Source organism: Rhipicephalus microplus, chromosome 2, assembly GCF_043290135.1.
Source record: "Rhipicephalus microplus isolate Deutch F79 chromosome 2, USDA_Rmic, whole genome shotgun sequence".
NCBI classification, from domain to species: domain Eukaryota; kingdom Metazoa; phylum Arthropoda; class Arachnida; order Ixodida; family Ixodidae; genus Rhipicephalus; species Rhipicephalus microplus.
Genome location: NC_134701.1, coordinates 300566888 through 300588306, shown reverse-complemented (window position 1 = coordinate 300588306; position 21419 = coordinate 300566888). Strand labels below are relative to the sequence as shown.

The following is a 21419-nucleotide window of genomic DNA, read 5'->3' as shown; positions in this document are numbered from 1 at the left end:
CAAGGAGGGCAGACATGTCGGGACATGAGAACGGCAGAAAAGGCGGGAACGCCCGCGCAAAGGCAGCGGGCCAGCCTCAATTCCCACAAAGTGTACCCATGCAATTATGAATATGCCAACGCCTTCGCTGCTTTCGCTAACCAACGTTTGGCCGTGCTACAAAGATTGCATTGGCATTCTGTGTCAATCAACGCTGCTGTAACCAAAAAGCTTAATTAGCTAATATGAAAAGCTTTAATGATATTGAGGATGACTGGAACTTGACAGGGTGCGAAACACAAAACAGATTTTTGAACTACTTTCATGCAAAATAAAGTGGAGTAACTTGCAGTTTACACATTGTTCTTTGTTATACTGCCTGCGAATTATTATGTTATTGCTTGTAATGATTTCTGAGGCCTGAGGTGCTTTCATTTAGGCCTTGAATACTGCCATGTGCCATGCCGTTCTGCGCAGCTGCCACTATAGAGCGACAGCCGTCGCGTCATTTAGATAGGCTAGAGCGGACTGCGATTAACTTCCGATGGGCCCATCATATCAGACAGTGCAGTTTCTGATGATAGGTGTGCGCATGTTCTGTGTTGTCTTCTCAGCGCTTAAATAACTGGCAGCACGTAAGCTGTGGGTTGTTCTTTGGTGGAACGGCAGCTGTGCATGGGCACGCTGCTTCGATCCTGTTAGTGTTCCTTTTGTGTCCTAAGCGAGAGGCACAAGTACGCCTCCTTACTAATAAACCTTGTCTGCCGCATTCTCGTCTTCTGTGGATTCCAGTGACGACGACGCACGTGACAATACGCATATTTTGTATTTTGAGTGATCGATACATCGAACTATTTTGTGATCCTCTTCGAGTTTGATATATTCGTGATTGACTGTAATCTATATGCTTGCTGCTGCAAAAGAACTGCGGCCATTCTTGGCCGTACTATTTCGCATTTGCTTTCATTTCTTGGTACAGCACTGGAAAATAATCTGGGATTGCTAGTGAGCAAAGTAGAACAGAATCTCATTGTTAGAATTTGCATGAGCATTAAGAGTAAAAATCTATTTCAATATAGTCCACGTATAACGGCCCCATTTAGAACAAGCTTTTGACTAAAACGAACTATACCCACATGATCGTGGAAATACAGTCAACTGCCGATTTTTCGGACCCTCTAGGGAGCAAAAAACCGTCCGAAAATTCAGGCAGTCCGAAAAAATGAACGCAAGCAAAAAAAAAACGCATTATTTTACTGATAATTTTCAATGCAAGCAAAAAAACGCACCATTTTGCTAATATTTCTCAATGCAAGCAAAAAACGTACCATTTCATTAATATTTCTCGGATCAAGAGGGTCAAGGTCGAAGTACCAGACTTCCGGAACTCTGCCAAAGCATCAGTGGGGTGGCTCTGAAAAGAGCCGTTAAAAAAAATGCATGCAGCCGACAGCGAGTGCTGTCAGGGCAGCCAGTGTTAGAGCTTCAGCAGCTTGAAAAACTTGTTGATCCTTGTTTGAACGACGTTTCCCTTGCATGTGATCACATTTGCCTCGATCTGAGCAAAGGTCATGTCATCACTGTACAGCGATTGCAGCGTCATCAATGCTCGCATCAATTTGGCGGTCGTAGGTGACGCAGGCATTGGTTCCTCGTTTTCGTCATCAAAGTCGTCTTAATCCGCCATAACCTGACTGACTATTTCGTCGTCGATTAGCTCTGCGCATAAGTCGAGCTCGTTGTCAGCGTCGACGAACCGCTCAAAAGTTATTTCCGTGGGCATGGAAGCACCAGCGGAGTGGAGGTCGTTGATAATATCGTCCATGAGAGGGTACAAGTCAGTCACACTGTCGCTTTCTTCAGGCAAGTCTGCTGCCTCTGTGTCGAGTACGAAGCCCGCGTGGCGAAAGCAGTTGCGAAGCGTGTCTTGCGTTACTGCCTTCCATACGTCCGCAAGCATTTTGACAGCAGACCGAAGGTCAACGCTGTAGCTTTTCCCGTTTTACTGTGGCTTTTACAAGTCGAACTTGTAAATGGCTTTTACAGTCGAACCCTGCTACAGCAAAACTGACGGGGCGCGGAAAAAAATTATGTGAAGGGGGAATTTCATTGTAGTGAAACTGGAAAAGATATAGTTAACCTGAGCTAGCAAAATAAGAGAACTTTTATTTCCAAAAATCAAAAAGTGTCGACTGCTTCCTTTTCTTTCCCAGCTGTGTCATGATTATCACACCTGCTGAGCAACGCCATGTCGAAAAGCATGCTGAAACAACGGCCGCAACAGCTTTTTTAAACGAACCTAACTGTTGCACTAACATGCTAACACCAGCAGCTGTGCGTCGTCAAAATTCGATAATGCCGACATAACGGCGTGGTATCGTGTAGCAGTGACTTATGCCTTAGTCTATGCTATTCTTATCCACTAGTCACAGCTGGCTGATTTGGTTGATAACACGGACGAACAGCCACTCTGACCAGTGACTACACTGGCCAAGCATGATAATAACCAAGAGCATTGGCATTTGGCATTGGAAAAGGCATTGTTTCACAATTTCACCCAGCAGCAGTGTGAACGAAACTTAATGAACCAGGGACTGAGCTTCAGCTTTGGGCTGTCTGCAGCTTAGAAGCAAGATGGTGGCAAAAGTAGGGCAGTAAAGTAAAAAGTTGGGCGAGTTGGTGCTGGTTCATGATGATAAGGGGCGCGAAAAAAACGACACACAACAGAGAAGAAGTACACGGGACGACGCGCTACTAGCAACTGGAATATTTTATTCAGGAAACACCATTTATACCGCAGTGACATCAAATTTAACCCAACGAATCGACCAAAAACTAAAACTACATGCTCAGCATGCCTACAAGTAACGTTGCAGATAGGCTATCTCCCCTTCCTGCAGACTGATAGAGGGGTGGCTGATGCGATCGGGCCCCTCCCTCTGGATAAAGAGGGCTTCTATAATCTCCCTCTCCGCTGAGCCCCTGTGCCTGTAGATTACAGTTGTCTGCTCAAATGCCGGCTTACAGTTACCCTGATCGCATCCTCTGCAATGCATCGCCAGATGCGTGAACGGCCTTCCTATTAAAGAGCTGCTGTGCTCTCGCAACCGCACGTTGAGGCATCTACCAGTTTGCCCTATGTATGCCTTGCCGCACGACAGTGGTATTCTATATACAACACCACGTGCGCAAGGAACGAACTGCCTTACGTGCTTAATGGCACATCCTCTTTTTTCACACTGCTTTGGCCTACCTGTCTTCTTACCAACCGCTGAGCAGATGCGGCCCACCTTGTTTTCTGCGGAGAACACGAGATCATCCGCATCTGCTCAGCGGTTGGTAAGAAGACAGGTAGGCCAAAGCAGTGTGAAAAAAGAGGATGTGCCATTAAGCACGTAAGGCAGTTCGTTCCTTGCGCACGTGGTGTTGTATATAGAATACCACTGTCGTGCGGCAAGGCATACATAGGGCAAACTGGTAGATGCCTCAACGTGCGGTTGCGAGAGCACAGCAGCTCTTTAATAGGAAGGCCGTTCACGCATCTGGCGATGCATTGCAGAGGATGCGATCAGGGTAACTGTAAGCCGGCATTTGAGCAGACAACTGTAATCTACAGGCACAGGGGCTCAGTGGAGAGGGAGATTATAGAAGCCCTCTTTATCCAGAGGGAGGGGCCCGATTGCATCAGCCACCCCTCTATCAGTCTGCAGGAAGGGGAGATAGCCTATCTGCAACGTTACTTGTAGGCATGCTGAGCATGTAGTTTTAGTTTTTGGTCGATTCGTTGGGTTAAATTTGATGTCACTGCGGTATAAATGGTGTTTCCTGAATAAAATATTCCAGTTGCTAGTAGCGCGTCGTCCCGTGTACTTCTTCTCTGTTGTGTGTCGTTTTTTTCGCGCCCCTTATCATCATGAAAAGTAGGGCAGTCTCATAGCCATCTCTATCGAGCAATGGTGGCCCCCATGCTTGGTAAACAGCTGCGGCTTCTGGTGGTGGCAATGCACATTTTAGACTTTATAGACATATTTTTACATTCTAAAAATGCATCAAAACGTTCAAAATTGTGTTTACTGCATGGCATTAAATATCCAAGCCTGAAATAACAATCAAATTTTGTTGAAGTGGAACGGCAGAAGAAAAAAAATGTTCGTTGTGGCAAGAATATGCATTGACTCCTAATACCTCTGACGGTTAACCGAAAATTTTTTATTGTAGCAGAAATGTTGTTGAAGCGGAATTCGTTGTAGGGAGATATGACTGTACACGGAAAGAATTGCAAGAAATGAAGTAGGTGGGGCAGTACAAGCCCCTTAGCGCCATAATGCAATTATTTGACCTCTGCATGTGCAGTGCGCTCACCCAAGTTATCCTACGTGTGAGTTATGCGTTTGATACATCTTTCAAGCAAGTTATCCGACCTGCTTTTTCCTGCGTGTTATGGTTTTCAAAGTTGCCTTCCCACTGTATGCTTCTCTCTCTTCACTCTCCCGCAACTCCTTTGCCCATATTCGCCACTTTGTGACGGCAGCCGCTCTGGCTCGCATTAAATTTTTTTTTTTCTGGCTATAAACCGGCCCAGAGCTGTTTCACGCGTCCCGGCCTGTATGTCGTGTACACATGTTGCTCGTTGTTGGTGTGCATGTGTGGTCATGATGGCAAATGGGAGGCCTTTTGGGCCTTTTCCTGCCAGTAAACACAGCGTTGAAAGTGCAATCGCTTGTCTTGGGCATAATCCACGTGTTTAGGACTTCCTGTAAGGGTTGCAGTGTGGAGCGACTGCTCATAGCTGTTGGCCACCTTGCATCCAGCTTGCCACTTCGACTGTCCCAGTATTCAGCTGTGAAGATGATGAAGGCTTCGTGGGTGGAGGTAACGGCAACATGTGTACGAAACTGTTATTCAAGGCTGACTTCGGCGACATTGGAGCTGATACCAAGCCAGAAGCTTCCGAACAGGACCACTTCGGCGGCGATTTGTGGCAGCGCGTCCTTGACTCCACAGGAGGGCGGGACATTTTCTGGGGTGATTTGATTGTGGCCGATGAAGATGAGGACAATGAGCTCTTTGATTTACCTGTCCCAGACAGCTCCGGATGACCCAGATGCCGGCATCGCATTAGTGTTTTTTATAGGACCTACCGGAAGCTCCACTCACTCGTACGGAATAGCTCGGACGCATTTTCGTTTTTCGCATGCCTGTGGGCGGGCCGGAACTGTCCGAACAATTTTGTTCGGGCAGCTGGCAGACAACGGCGTGGTGCGCGTGGCTGTGCTGCCATCTTAAATTACACACGGGAATTTTTCGATGCACTTTTGCTTTCTCTTCGCTTTTTGTCCGCATATTATACATTTATGGATTCTGGATTTTGCATTGTTCACGCTCCCAGTTCTTGTTGTTGATATTCTGAGCCATGTCAAGCGTTTGCGTATTTCTGAAGGTCGGGCAAATATGCACGATACTCGCCAGGAGAAACAGCGCCTGAACAACCATGCGGGTCTACGATGCATGTTTGCTCTAGTAGTTCACTTACAGTAAGTTTCATAAAAACGAAAATAGCCCCGCCGCGGTGGTCTAGTGGCTAAGGTACTCGGCTGCTGACCCGCAGGTCGCGGGTTCGAATCCCGGCTGCGGCGGCTGCATTTCCGATGGAGGCGGAAATGTTGTAGGCCCATGTGCTCAGATTTGGGTGCACGTTAAAGAACCCCAGGTGGTCGAAATTTCCGGAGCCCTCCACTACGGCGTCTCTCATACTCATATGGTGGTTTTGGGACGTTAAACCCCACATATCAATCAAATCAAAATGAAAATAGGTATTATTCACTGTCTAACTGCTGGTTGATGTTGGAATTGGTTCGGTGTTGTGGCCTGTGTCGCAGCTATGGACGGAGCAGACGGCATAGTAGACGCCACAGTGGACACAGAGAGCATCAAGCACGCAGATGGCCCAAGGTCGCTTTAACTGGCTCGGGGCTTTTGCATCACATGCATATGACGTAGCTGCCTATGAGTCGACACATCCACGGGCTGCGGGCGAGTGGTCCGAGACTCGGTGAAACGATGAAGCTCACTGCAAAATCGTGCGTGGATGAGGGCATTGTGAATGATGTGTGCTGCAAGGGAGACTCGGAGGAACTGGATGATGGCGATGACTAAATTTTGCAGCAAGTGCCCACAAGCGTGCCTGTAGCGATTGGCTACATTATTAGCCTAGGCAGTTTGTATATGCCAAGGGCCTCGGCACAGAGCACGCACCCCCTTTAAATAAACTCGAAGCTACTCTGGTCGTTTCTGCTGTTCAAGACTGGCATTACGGACATTTTTGTGAAAAAATGAAAAATTGTGTTATCACTTGCTACTCTTTTAAAGCTTCGTTTCATTTTTTACTGTCGACTCCTATTAATATGAAGTTCATAGGAAGCGAAAAAAACTTCGGATTAAGCAAACTTTCTATTAAGGAAAATGCCCCAGAACCTGCATATTTATTGATTCAATCCTGACAGCTCTCTAAGCAATACACATGTCGAAGTGCTTATTCAGCGCTGCTTTCTTCAACAAAACATAAAAACCACAGCGCGAGAGCAAGACCTGCGAGTGCTCGGTGGCAGTACAGTGTACTAGTGGCGGTTCGTTTCTATGTTGCCGTCGTCCACTAGCCGAACCATCTGCACAGTTTTTCTGTTTGTTAGTGGACCGCATGTATCAACGTTGCTGTCCACGGCAACGAATTTTCCAAAGCGGCTGTCAATAAGAATGTCCTCAAAACTATCGTCGTTGAGTTGACTTGTTCGCACTTTAAATTCGAGAACTTTTGTACTTGAAACAGTTTCTACTGTATGCACTTGAAATTAGGCTTAACGCTGTACTTTCGTGTGATGTTTGCTGGGTGGTGCCTCCTTGGTCAACCCTTAAAAACTTTTGGTCTAGTGGCTAAAGTACTTGGCTGCTGACCCGCATGTTGCGGAATCGAATCCTGGCTGCGGTGGTTGCATTTTTGATGGAGGTGAAAATGCTGTAGGCTCGCGAAGTGAGATTTGGGTGCACGCTGAAGAATCCCAAGTGGTCGAAATTTCCGGAGCCTTCAAGTACGGTGTCTCTCATAATCACATGATGGTTTAGGATGTTAAACCTTACATATCAATGAATCAATCTTTCAAGACTTCCAACTTTTATTTTCAGGTCAACCGTTTGGGAGGCGCTGCGAGTCTCCATTATGAAACGTCAGCACCGTAAAACTCAAAATCAGTTATGGAAACATGTGCGGAATCAACCCACAGTGTGTTGGGGGGCTAGTTAGTTTATCATGCTATGTTTGAACAGCGCAACTAGACGCAGATGGAGTAGAACACGTAAACACACACAGCGCTGTGTGTGTGTTTGAGGTTTGAGAGTTCTGCTCCGCCAGCATCTAGTCGTGCTGTTCTAGCTTCAACCCGCTTGAACCCAGCATGCGGCTTCAACACTCGACACATCACAACAAAAGACCAAGTTAGCTGATGCGATCAATGTGGTTCCCCGGCGTTAACTTAACAAGATGGCCGCTTCATGTACCGCTGCAATGCAGGCAGTGGCGATGGCAACAACAGCTCAGTCTGACGGCTGTCTTGTCATATGAAAAATTTTGCGTTTCATTAAAAAATTGAGGTCTTTTATATGAGGTCTGTTCGAAAAGTTTCCGACCTTATTATTTTTTTTTTGTGAGCACCTGATGGATTTGAAACAGGCACGCTTGCATCAGCCTACCTTGAACCTTCGTGCGCATGCGTCATTCATTAGATGAAGTAGAAACTTTTTCGACCTTATTATTTTTGTTTTGCGAGCACCTGATGGATTTGAAACAAGCGCGCTTGCATCAGCCGACCTTGAACCTTCGTGCACATGCGCGAATTTTTCACCGCCTGCCAATAGCGTCAGTCGCTGGGACACAGCGTTTAAGCGAGGTACTGGCAGTGGTCTCGGTTTTTCATTGTAAGGAAAATGACAAGGCAACTGTAGCTGCGCTGCTACATTATTTTCTGCCAGAAACTGGGCAACAGCCAAGTATAAATGATTCGGAAAATCAAGACGGCTTTTGGTGACGATGCTATGAGACGCACAAAGGTTAAGGAGTGGTACAACCGGTTTAAAGACAGCCGCATCAGTGGAGAGTGAGCCACGCTCTGGTCAGCCATAAATATGGCGAAATGACCAGGTCATTGCTGAAGTGAATGCTGTGGTGAAGCGGGACCGGCGTGTGACTATCCGGAAAATTGTGGAAGAATTGGGCATCACTTTCTTTGCACATTTCTTATGACCGAAGATTTGGCCATGAAGAGAGTTGTGATGAAATTCATGCTGAAACTGCTCACGATGGAGCAAAAGCAACTTAGTGCTGAAGTCTCACAGGACATGCTGAATTTTACATGCAGTGACCCTAACTTCATGAACATCGTTATCACTGTTGATGTGTCTTACGTGTACGAGCACGACCCGGAAACCATAACCTCATCATCACAGTGGAAACATTCAATCTTACCATGACCAAAGAAGGCCCGCCAAGTGGGCATTGATGTCAAAGGGATGCTGAGTGCTTTCTTCGACTCACGCGTTGTGGTACACCACGAGTACGCACCACAGGGTCAAACAATCACCAAAGAGTACTACAGGATGTCCTCCATCGCCTACGTGATGCTGTGCAGCACAAGAGACCTGAGTTGTGGTCAACAGGAAACTGGCGCATCCATTACGGCCATGCTCCTGTACATTCATCACTCTTGGTTCAGACTTTTAGGCAAAAAGTCAAACTTCTGTAGTTCAACAGGCTCCTTACACTCCTGATATGGCCCCCTGTGACTTCTGGCTGTTTCCCAAACTCAAAAGGACATTGAAGGATAGTGATTTCAGACAAGGGAGGACATTATGGCTACAATGACAGCTGAGCCAAACTTCATTCCGAAAGAGGCCTTCTCAGAATGCAGTGCTGAGAGAAATGTGTGAAGTCCCAAAGGGACGGTGTTGAGGTGAATTAGGTTTTCAACGCTCCGATTATGCCGGTTGTTGCTTCCACCAAAGGTCGGATACTTTTCTAACAGACCTCGTATCATGAACAACATAGAAGCCCTGCAGAACTGTGCTGTGTGATTCATTTTTTCTGATTATTCACATTGCAGTAGCGTCACCTCGTTAAAGAAGAAAGCTGAGTTAGAGAACCTAGCACGTCACTGAAAAATTTCCGGTTTCACTGTTCCATAAACTTTATCATCAGCATTCTCCACAATAAATTTCTCAGTCGCCGCTAGCCATCTTCCCACGTTGTGATCAAACTTATAAAGTCGAATGCATTAACGGCCAGTATTCACACTATGCTCATTTTCGCTGTGCACAATAACTGAATGGAACGCATTATTATGAGACCTTGCTACGAAACACAATCCAGGCAAATTTAAGATTTTATTCACGCACAACTTCCAACCTAATCAAAGTATGTTGACCTTCTTTTTTCTTGTCACCTGAGGTGATTTTCTGGTGAGTCTGGTAGCTGTTTCATGTTGTTTGTCTATTTGGAAATAATTTTTTTACATTGTTTCACTTCATTTACATTACTATTTTTTTGGAACTTATTAAATGCATAACCTATAAGTTGTCTGTCCCCCCTCCATGTAATACCCTCGTCATGAGGGTCTTTGTTGTGTTTTGTTTTTTTGAAATAATAAATGTGCATTGAGATTCTGTTCTGTGCGTAGTATGCCCTAGTCAGGTAAGGTTTGCTTTTTGCTCTGTGCCCTAAGTAAATGAATGAAAAAGTTGCAGAAAAAGTTCCTGAGCGCACATAACTATTGCTTTGCTAGAAATTACTCTGAATATTATTCTCGTACTGTTGTAATATCTTCACTGAAATCACGTCACTGGCAGAAAAAAAAATGCACTGGTTTGTTGTTTTGTTTTCAAGTTTGTGCATGGCATCATCATCATCATCAGCCTGACTACGTCTACTGCTAGACAATGGCCTCTCCCATGTTCCTCCAGTCAACTCGGTCCTGTGCTTGCTGCTGCCACTTTATACCCGCTAACTTCCTAATCTCATCTGCTCACCTAACTTTCTGTCTTCCCTTAACCCACTTGCCTTCTCTGGGAATCCAGTCAGTTACCCTTAATAACCAGCGGTTATCCTGCCTACGCGTACATGCCCGGCCCATTTCCTCTTGTTGATTTCAACTATGATATCCATAACGCTGGTTTGTTCCCTGATCCAATCTGCTCTTTTCTTGACCCTTAAGGTAACACCTAATATTTTCCTTTCCATCGCTCATTGCATCGTCCTCAATTTAAGCTGAACCCTCTTTGTAAATCTCCAGGTTTCTGCTCCGTAGCTAAGTGCCGGCAAGATGCAGCTGTTGTATACCTTCCTCTTGAGGGATAGTGGCAATCTACCAGTCGTGATTTGAGAGTGCTTGCTGAATGTGCTACACCCCATTCTTATTCTTCTAGTTACTTCAATCTCATGGTTCGGCTCCGCTGTTATTACCTGTCCTAAATAGACGTAGTCTTTTACAACTTCAAGTGCACTATTACCTGTCTGGAAACGCTGTTTTCTTCCGAGGTTGTTGTACGTTACCTTAATTTTCTGCAGAATAATTTTAAGACCTACGTTTCTGCTCTCCTTGTCTAACTCTGTAATGATGAGTTGCAATTCGTCCCCTGAGATACTCAGCAGTGCAATGTCATCGGGGGAGCGCAGGTTACTAAGGTACTCTCTATTAAGTATTATCCCTAACTCTTCCCATTCTAGGCCTCTAAAAACCTCGTGTAAGCACGGGGTAAATAGCGTTGGTGAGATTGTATCCCCCTGCCTTACACCCTTCTTCATTAACATCTGTTGTTTTCTTTATGGAGGACTATGATGGCAGTTGATCTCCTGTTGATTTCTTGCAGGATTTTTATATATGCTTCGTCGACACCCTGATGCCGTAGACTCAGCATGACTGCTGATATTTCTACTGAGTCAAATGCCCTCTCGTAATCTATGAAGGCTAAGTATAGTGGTTGGCTGTATTCTGAGCATTTCTCTATTACCTGTTTAATAGTATGAATGTGGTCAATTGTTGAGTAGCCTGTTCGAAATCCTGCTTGTTCCTTTGGTAGATTGAATTCTAATGTTTTCTTTACTCTGCTAGCAATTACCTTTGTAAATAGCTTGTATACTACAGAGAGCAAGCTGATCGGCCTTTAGTTCTTCAAGTCCTTGTCATCTGCTTTCTTATGTATTAAGATGACGTTTACATTCTTCAAAGATTCTGGTACTCTTCCCATCAGGAGACACTTCGTAAACAGGGTGGCTAGTTTTTCTATCACAATCTGTCCTCCATCTTTGAGCAGATCTAATGTTACCTGATCCTCACCAGGAGCTTTGCCTCATTGCATGCTCTCCTAGGCGTTTCTGACTTCTTCTATCATTACTGGTGGGATGCTGTCTGGGTTACTCCTACTTCTCATATTAAGGTCGTGGTTGTCCTGGCTACTATATTGCCAATATTACATCAGTGCCAATATTACATCAGTGGCAATATTATATCAGTTATCGCACACATTGTTTTATGCCATACTGAGTGCTACATTACTATGTCTTCTTTGGTGCGAAATTTGTTTCTGCATTTAACTTTTTTATTTTTTTCGTGTTCTGTGTAAATATTTCTGTTTTGCACATAACCCTGCTGTATTGTAACTACCCCCCCTATGTAATGCCCAAATGGGCCTTTAGGGTATATGAATAAATAGAATAAATACTGTACAGGTATTTGTAAAGCTCCTTTATTCTTTCAACTATCCTATTCATATTGGTAGTTTCTTTGCCTTCCTTCTCCCTTAGTGCATACATCAGGTTTTTGCCTGTCTCAAGTTTCCTCTTCACTGCTTTGACGCTTCCTCCATTCTTCAGAGCGTGTTCATGGCATTATAACCTACCTTGAACTTATCAGTGTCGTCTTTTCATATATACAATTTCATATACACCATTTAATATACACCTGCCTATGTCTTCCAATGCTCAACTGTCCACAGAATGCGAAGTCAATGTTTATTTCAGTGCACAGCCATTCTTTTGTCTGAGGCATTTTGTCTGAACTGTCATTCAGCCTACCTTATGCATTAATTGTTTGTGAATTGTAGTTGTCGTCCTTTTATCTACATTTCTTGCATTGTGTTATATTTTACCTGTTTGTCCAGACTTTTTGTAATTATCTTTTGCCTCTTTTTCTTTCTTCTTATTTTGAATGCTTTATTGTATTACATAACATCAATGATTTCTTATGGGTAGAAGGACCTCGTAGTATTTCCTGGGCACGTTAAATAAACAATCAATTTATTTGTCATTATTATTAGTATTATCATTATTGTGTACACAGGTATTTCTTCAACAGAGTTTTTTTTATGGCTAAGGCTCTTTATTCCTCTTGTTCTAGGTACGTGCACAGGCTTTGTTCTCGGGAGCAGACCGTCCCCTAGGCAGTGACACACTCGAGTATGCCTGGCTGGTGGAACTTCAAGCAGGAGACCTCACAGGACGGCTCACTGCTCCTCAGGTGGGGGGGAGGGCATTTTTGGGGCATGAAGGCCAGCTAATGACAAATCATTTATTTATTAAATGGGCATAGAATGCTAACATTCATGTTAGTAAGGAAAATGTGATGCTTAATTTTAGTCATGCTTGTTTGGTGCCGAAAGACTTGAAACGCATGGAGACTGAACACGTCATCATGTTAGGAACACGTGGAAAGTTATTGGTAGCTTTTAAAATATCACCAGCCGAACCTAATAAATAACTAGTAACGGGATGCCATGAATATGTCAAGTGGTGGTAGAAGAGAAGAAGAGGAAGAAATGAAAGAAAAGAACAATATTACTATAAAAGAAATAAGAAAAAAAGAAGACGAACAACAGAAAAGGGGGCACGAGCGACGACATGGTTGGGACAGGCGGAGGTGCAGGTGCTTGGAATGCAGATGTGCGCCGATGAGAGGTCGGACCAGCAAGGCGTTTGCTAGCATCCCACGAGCACAGCTCCTAGAAAGAACGTGCCCCAGCTTTCGCAGCAACGCCCTGTGAGCTGCGGGGCGCAGCCAGGAGTTCAAAGAGCTCGGCTTAGGGATTGCAACCCCGTTGTCATGCGCCAGATGGCCTGCAGCAATGCTCTGTAGGCGGCACACCAAGAACGACAAGCAGTACAGCTGCTGCGGGAACCCGACACTGCGGTGACCAAACTCCGTAGGGACCCGACGGTACAGCTTACGGCCGGGACCATTGACGCAACGAGCTTCGCAAATGGGGGACAAGCTGTGCGACTCGACACCAGAGCAAAGTCAAGGCAACGTCCCATAGACTCTGTAAATACGACTCTCTAGTCTTGTGTGTGTGTGTGTGTGTGTGTGTGTGCGTGTGTGTGTATATATATATATATATATATATATATATATATATATATATATATATATATATATATATATATATATATATATATATATATATATATATATATTCCCACGTTCTATTTTTCAAGTTTTGTTATCGCCCCAAAACACTACACAATTCTCAGCACAAAACGCGCATGCAGTTTTCAAGAAGCTTTTGGACTTTAGCAGATCATTTCGATAAGATCATGCCCATTCTGCGAACTGTACAGATTATTCTGGAACCTACGCCACCGCCAGCGATAACGCTAGAACATTCGATGGCAAAAGTATAAAAAGTATAAATGCCGACGCACTTCGCCGCTTGTGAGTAGTTGATCGACACCAGACACTCCGTTCACTTCTATCTGTGCAAGACTGCTACTGAAATCGGACTTTCCGTTCGCCGGGCACAGGTTCGCCCAAATAAACTTGTCGGAGCTAACACTGGAAAGATCCAGCCCTGACAGCGTTCAGTTTTCGAACTCGTTGATAGTGCGCTGAAAGGTCTGTGCAGAGTTGCGTAATCCAAAAGGCATCGTCACATATTCAAACAGACCGAATGGGGTGGTGATAACTGTCTTTGGAATGTCGGCGGGTTCTACAGGAATCTGATGGTAAGCCTTCACTAAGTCAATCTTAGAGAAGATTGTGCACCCAGCCAAATTTGATGTGAAATCCTGTATGTGAGGAAGTGGATAGCGGTCTGGTAAGGTGTGGGCATTGAGAGCGCGGTAATCCCCACATGGTCTCCAGTCGCCAGGATCTTTCATCGGCACCATGTGGAGTAGCGACGCCCAGTTGCTGGAGGAAGGCCGCTTAATGCCGAGTTCAAGCATGTGCTCAAACTCACGGTGGGCGATGGCGAGGCGTTCTCCAGATAGTCGACGGGGTCGTGTAAAAACGGGAGGTCCAGTGGTCACAATGTGGTGAGTGATGGAATGCTTCACCAGTGACTCTCTGGTGTGCGGCTTCTTGATGCTGGGAAAGTCGTCGAGTATTTTTGCATACGGCGAAGCAGGTGTGAGAGCTTGCAGTCCCGTTGGCGAGGAAGTACAGAGTACACCGTTGATGAAGAGGCGGGTGTTGAGATCAATGAGACGATGAGCATGCATGTCCACAGCAAGGTTGAAAAAACTGAGGAAGTCAGCTCCAAGAACAGCTTGCGAGACGCCAGCGAGGATGAAAATCCAGCGGAACGTACGGCGTAGTCCAAAGTCAAGTGTAAGAGAGTGTTGGCCGTATGTGCAAATGGCGGAATGGTTGATTGCTTGGAGTGGGCAGGTCTGTTCGTTGCGACGGCGATCTGCACACGAGGCCGGGATTACGCTAACCTGGGCTCCTGTGTCGACTAAGAAGCAAGAGCCAGTGATCTTATCAGAAATATAGAAAAGGCGGCATGACTTTCGACCAGTACCACTTTCCGCCGTCAGTGGCCGGTCGTCGCATTTCCCGACAAGGAGCACGGGCGAGTGCACTTGCGAGCAGAGGCACCGAATCGGCGGTGGTACCAGCACGCGGTTGAGGATGAAACGTCCCGCGGCGCGTCGGGTGGCCGAAGTTCCGGAGAACGTGGGGGCGTCGAGGAGCGACTGTGTATCTGGAACCTGGATGACGGTCGAGGATGCGCAGGTACAAAGTCATCGAGGCGCCTGACAAGGGCGTCCAAACGGTTCTTGATGCTCGCGAGCGTCGGGTCTGCTGTGGTGGCCGGTGGCGGTGTGGTAACGGTTGAGGCTATGTGCCCGCGAGTAGTCCACCACTCGGTCAGCCATTTCAGCAAGTGTATCTACTGGGACATCTCTTGCAGCTACGAGGACCGGGACCATGCTCTGCGGTAAGCGCTGGAGGAACAACTCACGTAACAGCTTCTCCTCTTGAGGGGCGGAGGGGCCGCCAAGGAGCTGGCGCATGCGTCGCAGGAGCTGTGATGGGAGACCGTCACCGAGCTATGTAGCCGTGATGAGCTGTTGGAGTCTGCTGTGTTCGGACTCAGACTTGCGGGAAATGATAGCTGCCTTCAACGTGTCGTAGGGATGGCTCGGGTGCGGCGACGCTAAAATATCAGCTAAGTCGTCGGGTCGGCTACGTCCGGAGGTAAGCAGGATACCAGATGCCAGTGCCTGGTCTGTTGGCTGGTGATTTGCCGTAGACGGAAGTGCGCCTCGACCTGCAGAAACCATGTGCTGGGGTTGTTGGGCCAAAATGGTGGCAGGTTGACATGTTGAACCGCAGCGACTGCAGCACCGCTAGGTCTGGCGTCTTCTTGGGCGTCAGGACCGGTAGGATTAATGGCAGAGCTGGCGGGATCCATGAGGGATGATCGGGGCTGTGTGTTCTTTATCGAGTCACCATTAACTGTCGGAGCTAACACGGGAAAAATTCAGCCCTGAAAGCGTTCATTTTTCGAACTGATTTTTTTTTATTATCGCGCTGCACTCGCCGCGCGGCCCAAATGCCAACTTCTTCTTTCTTGACGAGCAACGCATTGAGGCGCTACAGGGCTCCCCCCCCCCTCGTAGAGCGAGAGCCGTAGGAATCACCAGAGGAGTCGCCCAGTGGACATGCTTGGATTTTGGCATCCAGACTTTAGATTGAAACCCCGCGGCCGCGAGAGGGGCGATATACGCAGGTTTCAGTCGATCAGCAGCCACGACGTTTTCACGGCCATTGATGTCCAGCGTGAACGTCTTAGGCGTACGATGGAGTATGCGGAATGGGCCATCATAGGCTGGTGTTAGTGGTGGCCGTATTTGGTCACGCCGAACGAAGACGTGACTGCAGTCATGCAGATCCTGACTGACAAAGACAGACAGGGGGTGTCGGTCGGCAGGAATCACAGGAGCAAGGTCCCGAAAGGTGGTGCGCAGCTCTCGAATGTACGTGGAGGCATCGTGAGTGGAAGGTGGCGATGATGGCTCAAAGAATTTTCCTGGAAGACGCAGGGAAACAGCATAGACTAGTTCGGCTGATGAGCAGTCGAGATGTGACTGCAGTCATGCAGATCCTGACTGACAAAGACAGATTGGGGGTGTCGGTCGGCAGGAATCACAGGAGCAAGGTCCCGAAACGTGGTGCGCAGCTCTCGAATGTACGTGGAGGCATCGTGAGTGGAAGGTGGCGATGATGGCTCAAAGAATTTTCCTGGAAGACGCAGGGAAACAGCATAGACTAGTTCGGCTGATGAGCAGTCGAGATCCACTTTCAATGCTGATCGGATGCCCAGAAGTACGAAGGGGAGGTGGTCGAGCCAACGTTCCCTTGGCTGGTGAGCAGTGAGGACAGCTTTCAGTTGTCGATGAAGCCGTTCGACCATGCCATTGGCGGAAGGATGGTAGGAAGTTGTGTGGATGTGTCGAATGCCCAGGATATTGGCAAGTGCGGTGAAAAGGGCCGATTGAAACTGACGACCGCGATCAGTGGTGACGACAGAAGGGCATCCAAAGCGCAACACCCAGCCGTTTGTGAAAGCCTTGGCAACTGTTGGTGCTGTAATGTCGGAAATGGGAAACGCTTCCGGCCATCTGGTGAAGCGATCCACACATGTCAGCAGGTAACAGGCTCCTTGCGATGACGGAAGAGGACCGACGATGTCGAGATGGACGTGAGAAAACCTTGCGTCTGTAGGCCGAAACGGGGATGTTGCCGTGACAGTGTGACGGTGAACTTTAACGCGCTGGCACTCAAGGCAGGTTCGCGCCCAGCGTCGGTCATCAGCATTGATGCTTGGCCAAAGGAAACAAGATGTGACTAGCTTCTGGGTCGCACGAATACCAGGATGGCTTATGCTGTGCAATTTATCAAAAACTGCACGACGAAAAGCTGAAGGCACGAAGGGCCGAGGGACACCAGTAGACGTTTCGCACGTTATTAATGAGGTAGAAAATGGAAGCAGGCACTCCGTGAACGATAGAGACGTGGATGAAGAGCGGAGACGATGCAGCTCAGGATCGTTGCTTTGGGCAGCTGCTAGCTCTTCCATGTCTAGTAGTGGCTGGGTTGACAAGGCACTGATGCGGGATAGTGCATGAGCAGCAGCATTTTCCGGCCCATGTGCTTGTCTGAGATCCACAGTGAACTCGGAAATAAAGCATAGTTGACGGATCTTCCGTGCAGTATAATTGCTGTGATTGCGATGGAAGGCAAACGTCAGGGGCTTGTGGTCTGTAACGACGTAAAAGTCCCGGCCCTCCAATAAATGACGAAAATGTTTGATGGCGAGGTATACCGCGAGGAGTTCTCAGGCAAATGTACTGTATTTTGTCTCTGGTGGCTTCAGTTTTTGCAAGAAAAACCCAAGGGGCTGCCAACCGGATATGTGCTGCTCGAGAACGGCGCCAACTGCCATGCTTGATGCATCGGTGATGAGACGAATCAGGGACGGGATGTATGAGCATGGTAGCGTCTGCCAGAGCCTTCTTGGCAGTGCCGAAGGCAGATGCAGCGTCCTTGGGCCACTCCAGTGGTGCAGCCGGGTCTTTCTTTTTAGCCAATAGGTCGGTCAAGGGCTTTAGGAATGTCGCGCACTTTGGAAGAAAGCAGCGATGGAAGTTTAGTAGGCCCAGAAATTCTCGGAGTCTCTTCAGTGAAGTCGGGGGTGGAAAGTCTTGAATAGCCTTCACTTTGCTGGCGAGTGGTTGGATACCCTTTGGAGTGACAAGGTGGCTTAGGAACTCTAGTGTAGTGACGCCGAAAAGGCACTTATTGGGATTAATTACGAGGCCGTAATCATCCAGGTGGTGGAACAGGGTGAGCAGGTGGACTTCATGCTCAGGGCCGGATGAGCTTGCTACAAGGAGGTCATCAAGGTAGGCAAATACGAAATCGAGACCTCGCGTGACCTCGTTGATAGTGCGCTGAAAGGTCTGTGCAGAGTTGCGTAATCCAAAAGGCATCGTCACATATTCAAACAGACCGAATGGGGTGGTGATAACTGTCTTTGGAATGTCGGCGGGTTCTACAGGAATCTGATGGTAAGCCTTCACTAAGTCAATCTTAGAGAAGATTGTGCACCCAGCCAAATTTGATGTGAAATCCTGTATGTGAGGAAGTGGATAGCGGTCTGGTAAGGTGTGGGCATTGAGAGCGCGGTAATCCCCACATGGTCTCCAGTCGCCAGGATCTTTCATCGGCACCATGTGGAGTAGCGACGCCCAGTTGCTGGAGGAAGGCCGCTTAATGCCGAGTTCAAGCATGTGCTCAAACTCACGGTGGGCGATGGCGAGGCGTTCTCCAGATAGTCGACGGGGTCGTGTAAAAACGGGAGGTCCAGTGGTCACAATGTGGTGAGTGATGGAATGCTTCACCAGTGACTCTCTGGTGTGCGGCTTCTTGATGCTGGGAAAGTTGTCGAGTATTTTTGCATACGGTGAAGCAGGTGTGAGAGCTCGCAGTCCCGTTGGCGAGGAAGTACAGAGTACACCGTTGATGGAGAGGCGGGTGTTGAGATCAATGAGACGATGAGCATGCATGTCCACAGCAAGGTTGAAAAAACTGAGGAAGTCAGCTCCAAGAACAGCCTACGAGACGCCAGCGAGGATGAAAATCCAGCGGAACGTACGGCGTAGTCCAAAGTCAAGTGTAAGAGAGTGTTGGCCGTATGTGCGAATGGCGGAATGGTTGATTGCTTGGAGTGGGCAGGTCTGTTCGTTGCGACGGCGATATGCACACGAGGCCGGGATTACGCTAACCTGGGCTCCTGTGTCGACTAAGAAGCAAGCGCCAGTGATCTTATCAGAAATATAGAAAAGGCGGCATGACTTTCGACCAGTACCACTTGCCGCCGTCAGTGGCCGGTCGTCGCATTTCCCGACAAGGAGCACGGGCGAGTGCACTTGCGAGCAGAGGCACCGAATCGGCGGTGGTACCAGCACGCGGTTGAGGATGAAACGTCCCGCGGCGCGTCGGGTGGCCGAAGGTCCGGAGAACGTGGGGGCGTCGAGGAGCGACTGTGTATCTGGAACCTGGATGACGGTCGAGGATGCGCAGGTACAAAGTCATCGAGGCGCCTGACAAGGGCGTCCAAACGGTTCTCGATGCTCGCGAGCGTCAGGTCTGCAGTGGTGGCCGGTGGCGGTGTGGTAACGGTTGAGGCTATGTGCCCACGAGTAGTCCACCACTCGGTCAGCCATTTCAGCAAGTGTGTCTACTGGGACATCTCCTGCAGCTACGAGGACCGGGACCATGCTCTGCGGTAAGCGCTGGAGGAACAACTCACGTAACAGCTTCTCCTCTTGAGGGGCGGAGGGGCCGCCAAGGAGCTGGCGCATGCGTCGCAGGAGCTGTGATGGGAGACCGTCACCGAGCTATGTAGCCGGGATGAGCTGTTGGAGTCTGCTGTGTTCGGACTCAGACTTGCGGGAAATGATAGCTGCCTTCAACGTGTCGTAGGGATGGCTCGGGTGCGGCGACGCTAAAATATCAGCTAAGTCGTCGGGTCGGCTACGTCCGGAGGTAAGCAGGATACCAGATGCCAGTGCCTGGTCTGTTGGCTGGTGATTTGCCGTAGACGGAAGTGCGCCTCGACCTGCAGAAACCATGTGCTGGGGCTGTTGGGCCAAAATGGTGGCAGGTTGACATGTTGAACCGCAGCGACTGCAGCACCGCTAGGTCTGGTGTCTTCTTGGGCGTCAGGACCGGTAGGATTGGTGGCAGAGCTGGCGGGATCCATGAGGGATGATTGGGGCTGTGTGTTCTTTATCGGGTCACCATTAACTGTCGGAGCTAACACGGGAAAAATTCAGCCCTGACAGCGTTCATTTTTCGAAGTGATTTTTTTTTATTATCGCGCTGCACCCGCCGCCCGGCCCAAATGCCAATTTCTTCTTCCTTGACGAGCTGCGCATTGAGGCGCTACAAACTGTTAAATCCCAACACAAAGTATCCTGTCTTCGGCCACGTCACGACCCCGTGACATCTGGTGGAGGTGCTGCTTCGTTCATGTATCGGACGCCCCCGTCAAGCTGTGAAACCAGTCCACGTCGTGGAGAAGACATCGACGCCAACCAAGAGCAGCGAACAAGCCGCCGACAGCAAGGTCTCCCACCGGAGTACGGGCTTCTACAAGATAAGGCACGGAAGACCAAGGCTATGACTTCGACTGCAGCGACAATGACAACCGGAGCGTCCCAGCCCGCGATCATCATTCATCAACCCAGGGAACCACCAACGTTCCATGGGTCATCATTTGAAGACACAGAAACCTGGCTAGAAACATACGACCGTGTGGCCGCCCTAAACCACTGGGACAACAAAGAAAAGCTCCATCGTGTGTAGTTCTACCTTGAAGACACGGCAAGGACCTGGCTCGAGAATCGGGAGTCCACGCTCCGAACGTGGGATGTCTTCTGCGGCGCATTCTTGCAAACGTTCGCGAGCGTCGCTCGCAAAGAGAGGGCTGCTGCTCTACTAGAGACCCGGGTTCATCTACCAAATGAAAAGGTTGCAATTTTGACAGAGGAGATGACCCGCCTATTCCGTCATGCTGACCCAGACATGCCTGAGGAGAAGAAAGTTCGTTTCTTCATGCAAGGGGTCAAACAGGAGCTCTTCGCGGGACTAATAAGGAATCAATCAAACACCGTCCAAGAATTTGTATCCGAGGCGACTACTATTGAAAAAACTCTGGACATGCGCACCAGACAGTATAATTGTCGCCTGACTCCAGAATGTGCTGCTGCTCAAGCCAGCGACTCCGAAGACCTGCGTGAAACGATCCGAGCGATCGTGCGGGAAGAGCTGCACAAGCTGTTGCCTTCGGTGCAGCCTCAATTGGATTCGATCATCGACATTGTGCGAGAAGAAGTTCGGCAATCGCTTCGAATTCCCCAAACACCGCTGCCCGAGCCAGAAACTATGAGCTACGCCGCTGCAGTATGCCACTACGCTCCTCCCCGTCTGCGCGAAAATACTGCCCTGTCACACTTCCGTCGCCAGACGCCACCGCCGCCACCACCCCATCGACGTCCTACCGTTTGCCAGCGGGCCAGCGCAGTGCGCCGAGGAAAACGGACGTTTGGT

The 21419-nt window shown here is 48.3% G+C and overlaps 1 protein-coding gene across 5 annotated transcripts in view; it reads left to right on the top strand.

The window, feature by feature from the left end:
- Positions 1-21419, top strand: part of tweek (transmembrane protein KIAA1109 homolog tweek) — a 1194469-nt gene that overhangs the window by 176503 nt on the left and 996547 nt on the right. For 4 of the 5 annotated variants that reach the window (XM_075882492.1, XM_075882501.1, XM_075882497.1 and 1 more), the window contains exon 11: positions 12417-12536. The exons of the other annotated variant lie outside the window; for it this stretch is intronic. In XM_075882492.1, the coding sequence (XP_075738607.1) occupies positions 12417-12536 (120 nt within the window). The remainder of the gene's footprint in view (positions 1-12416; positions 12537-21419) is intronic. 5 annotated transcript variants of the gene reach the window in all.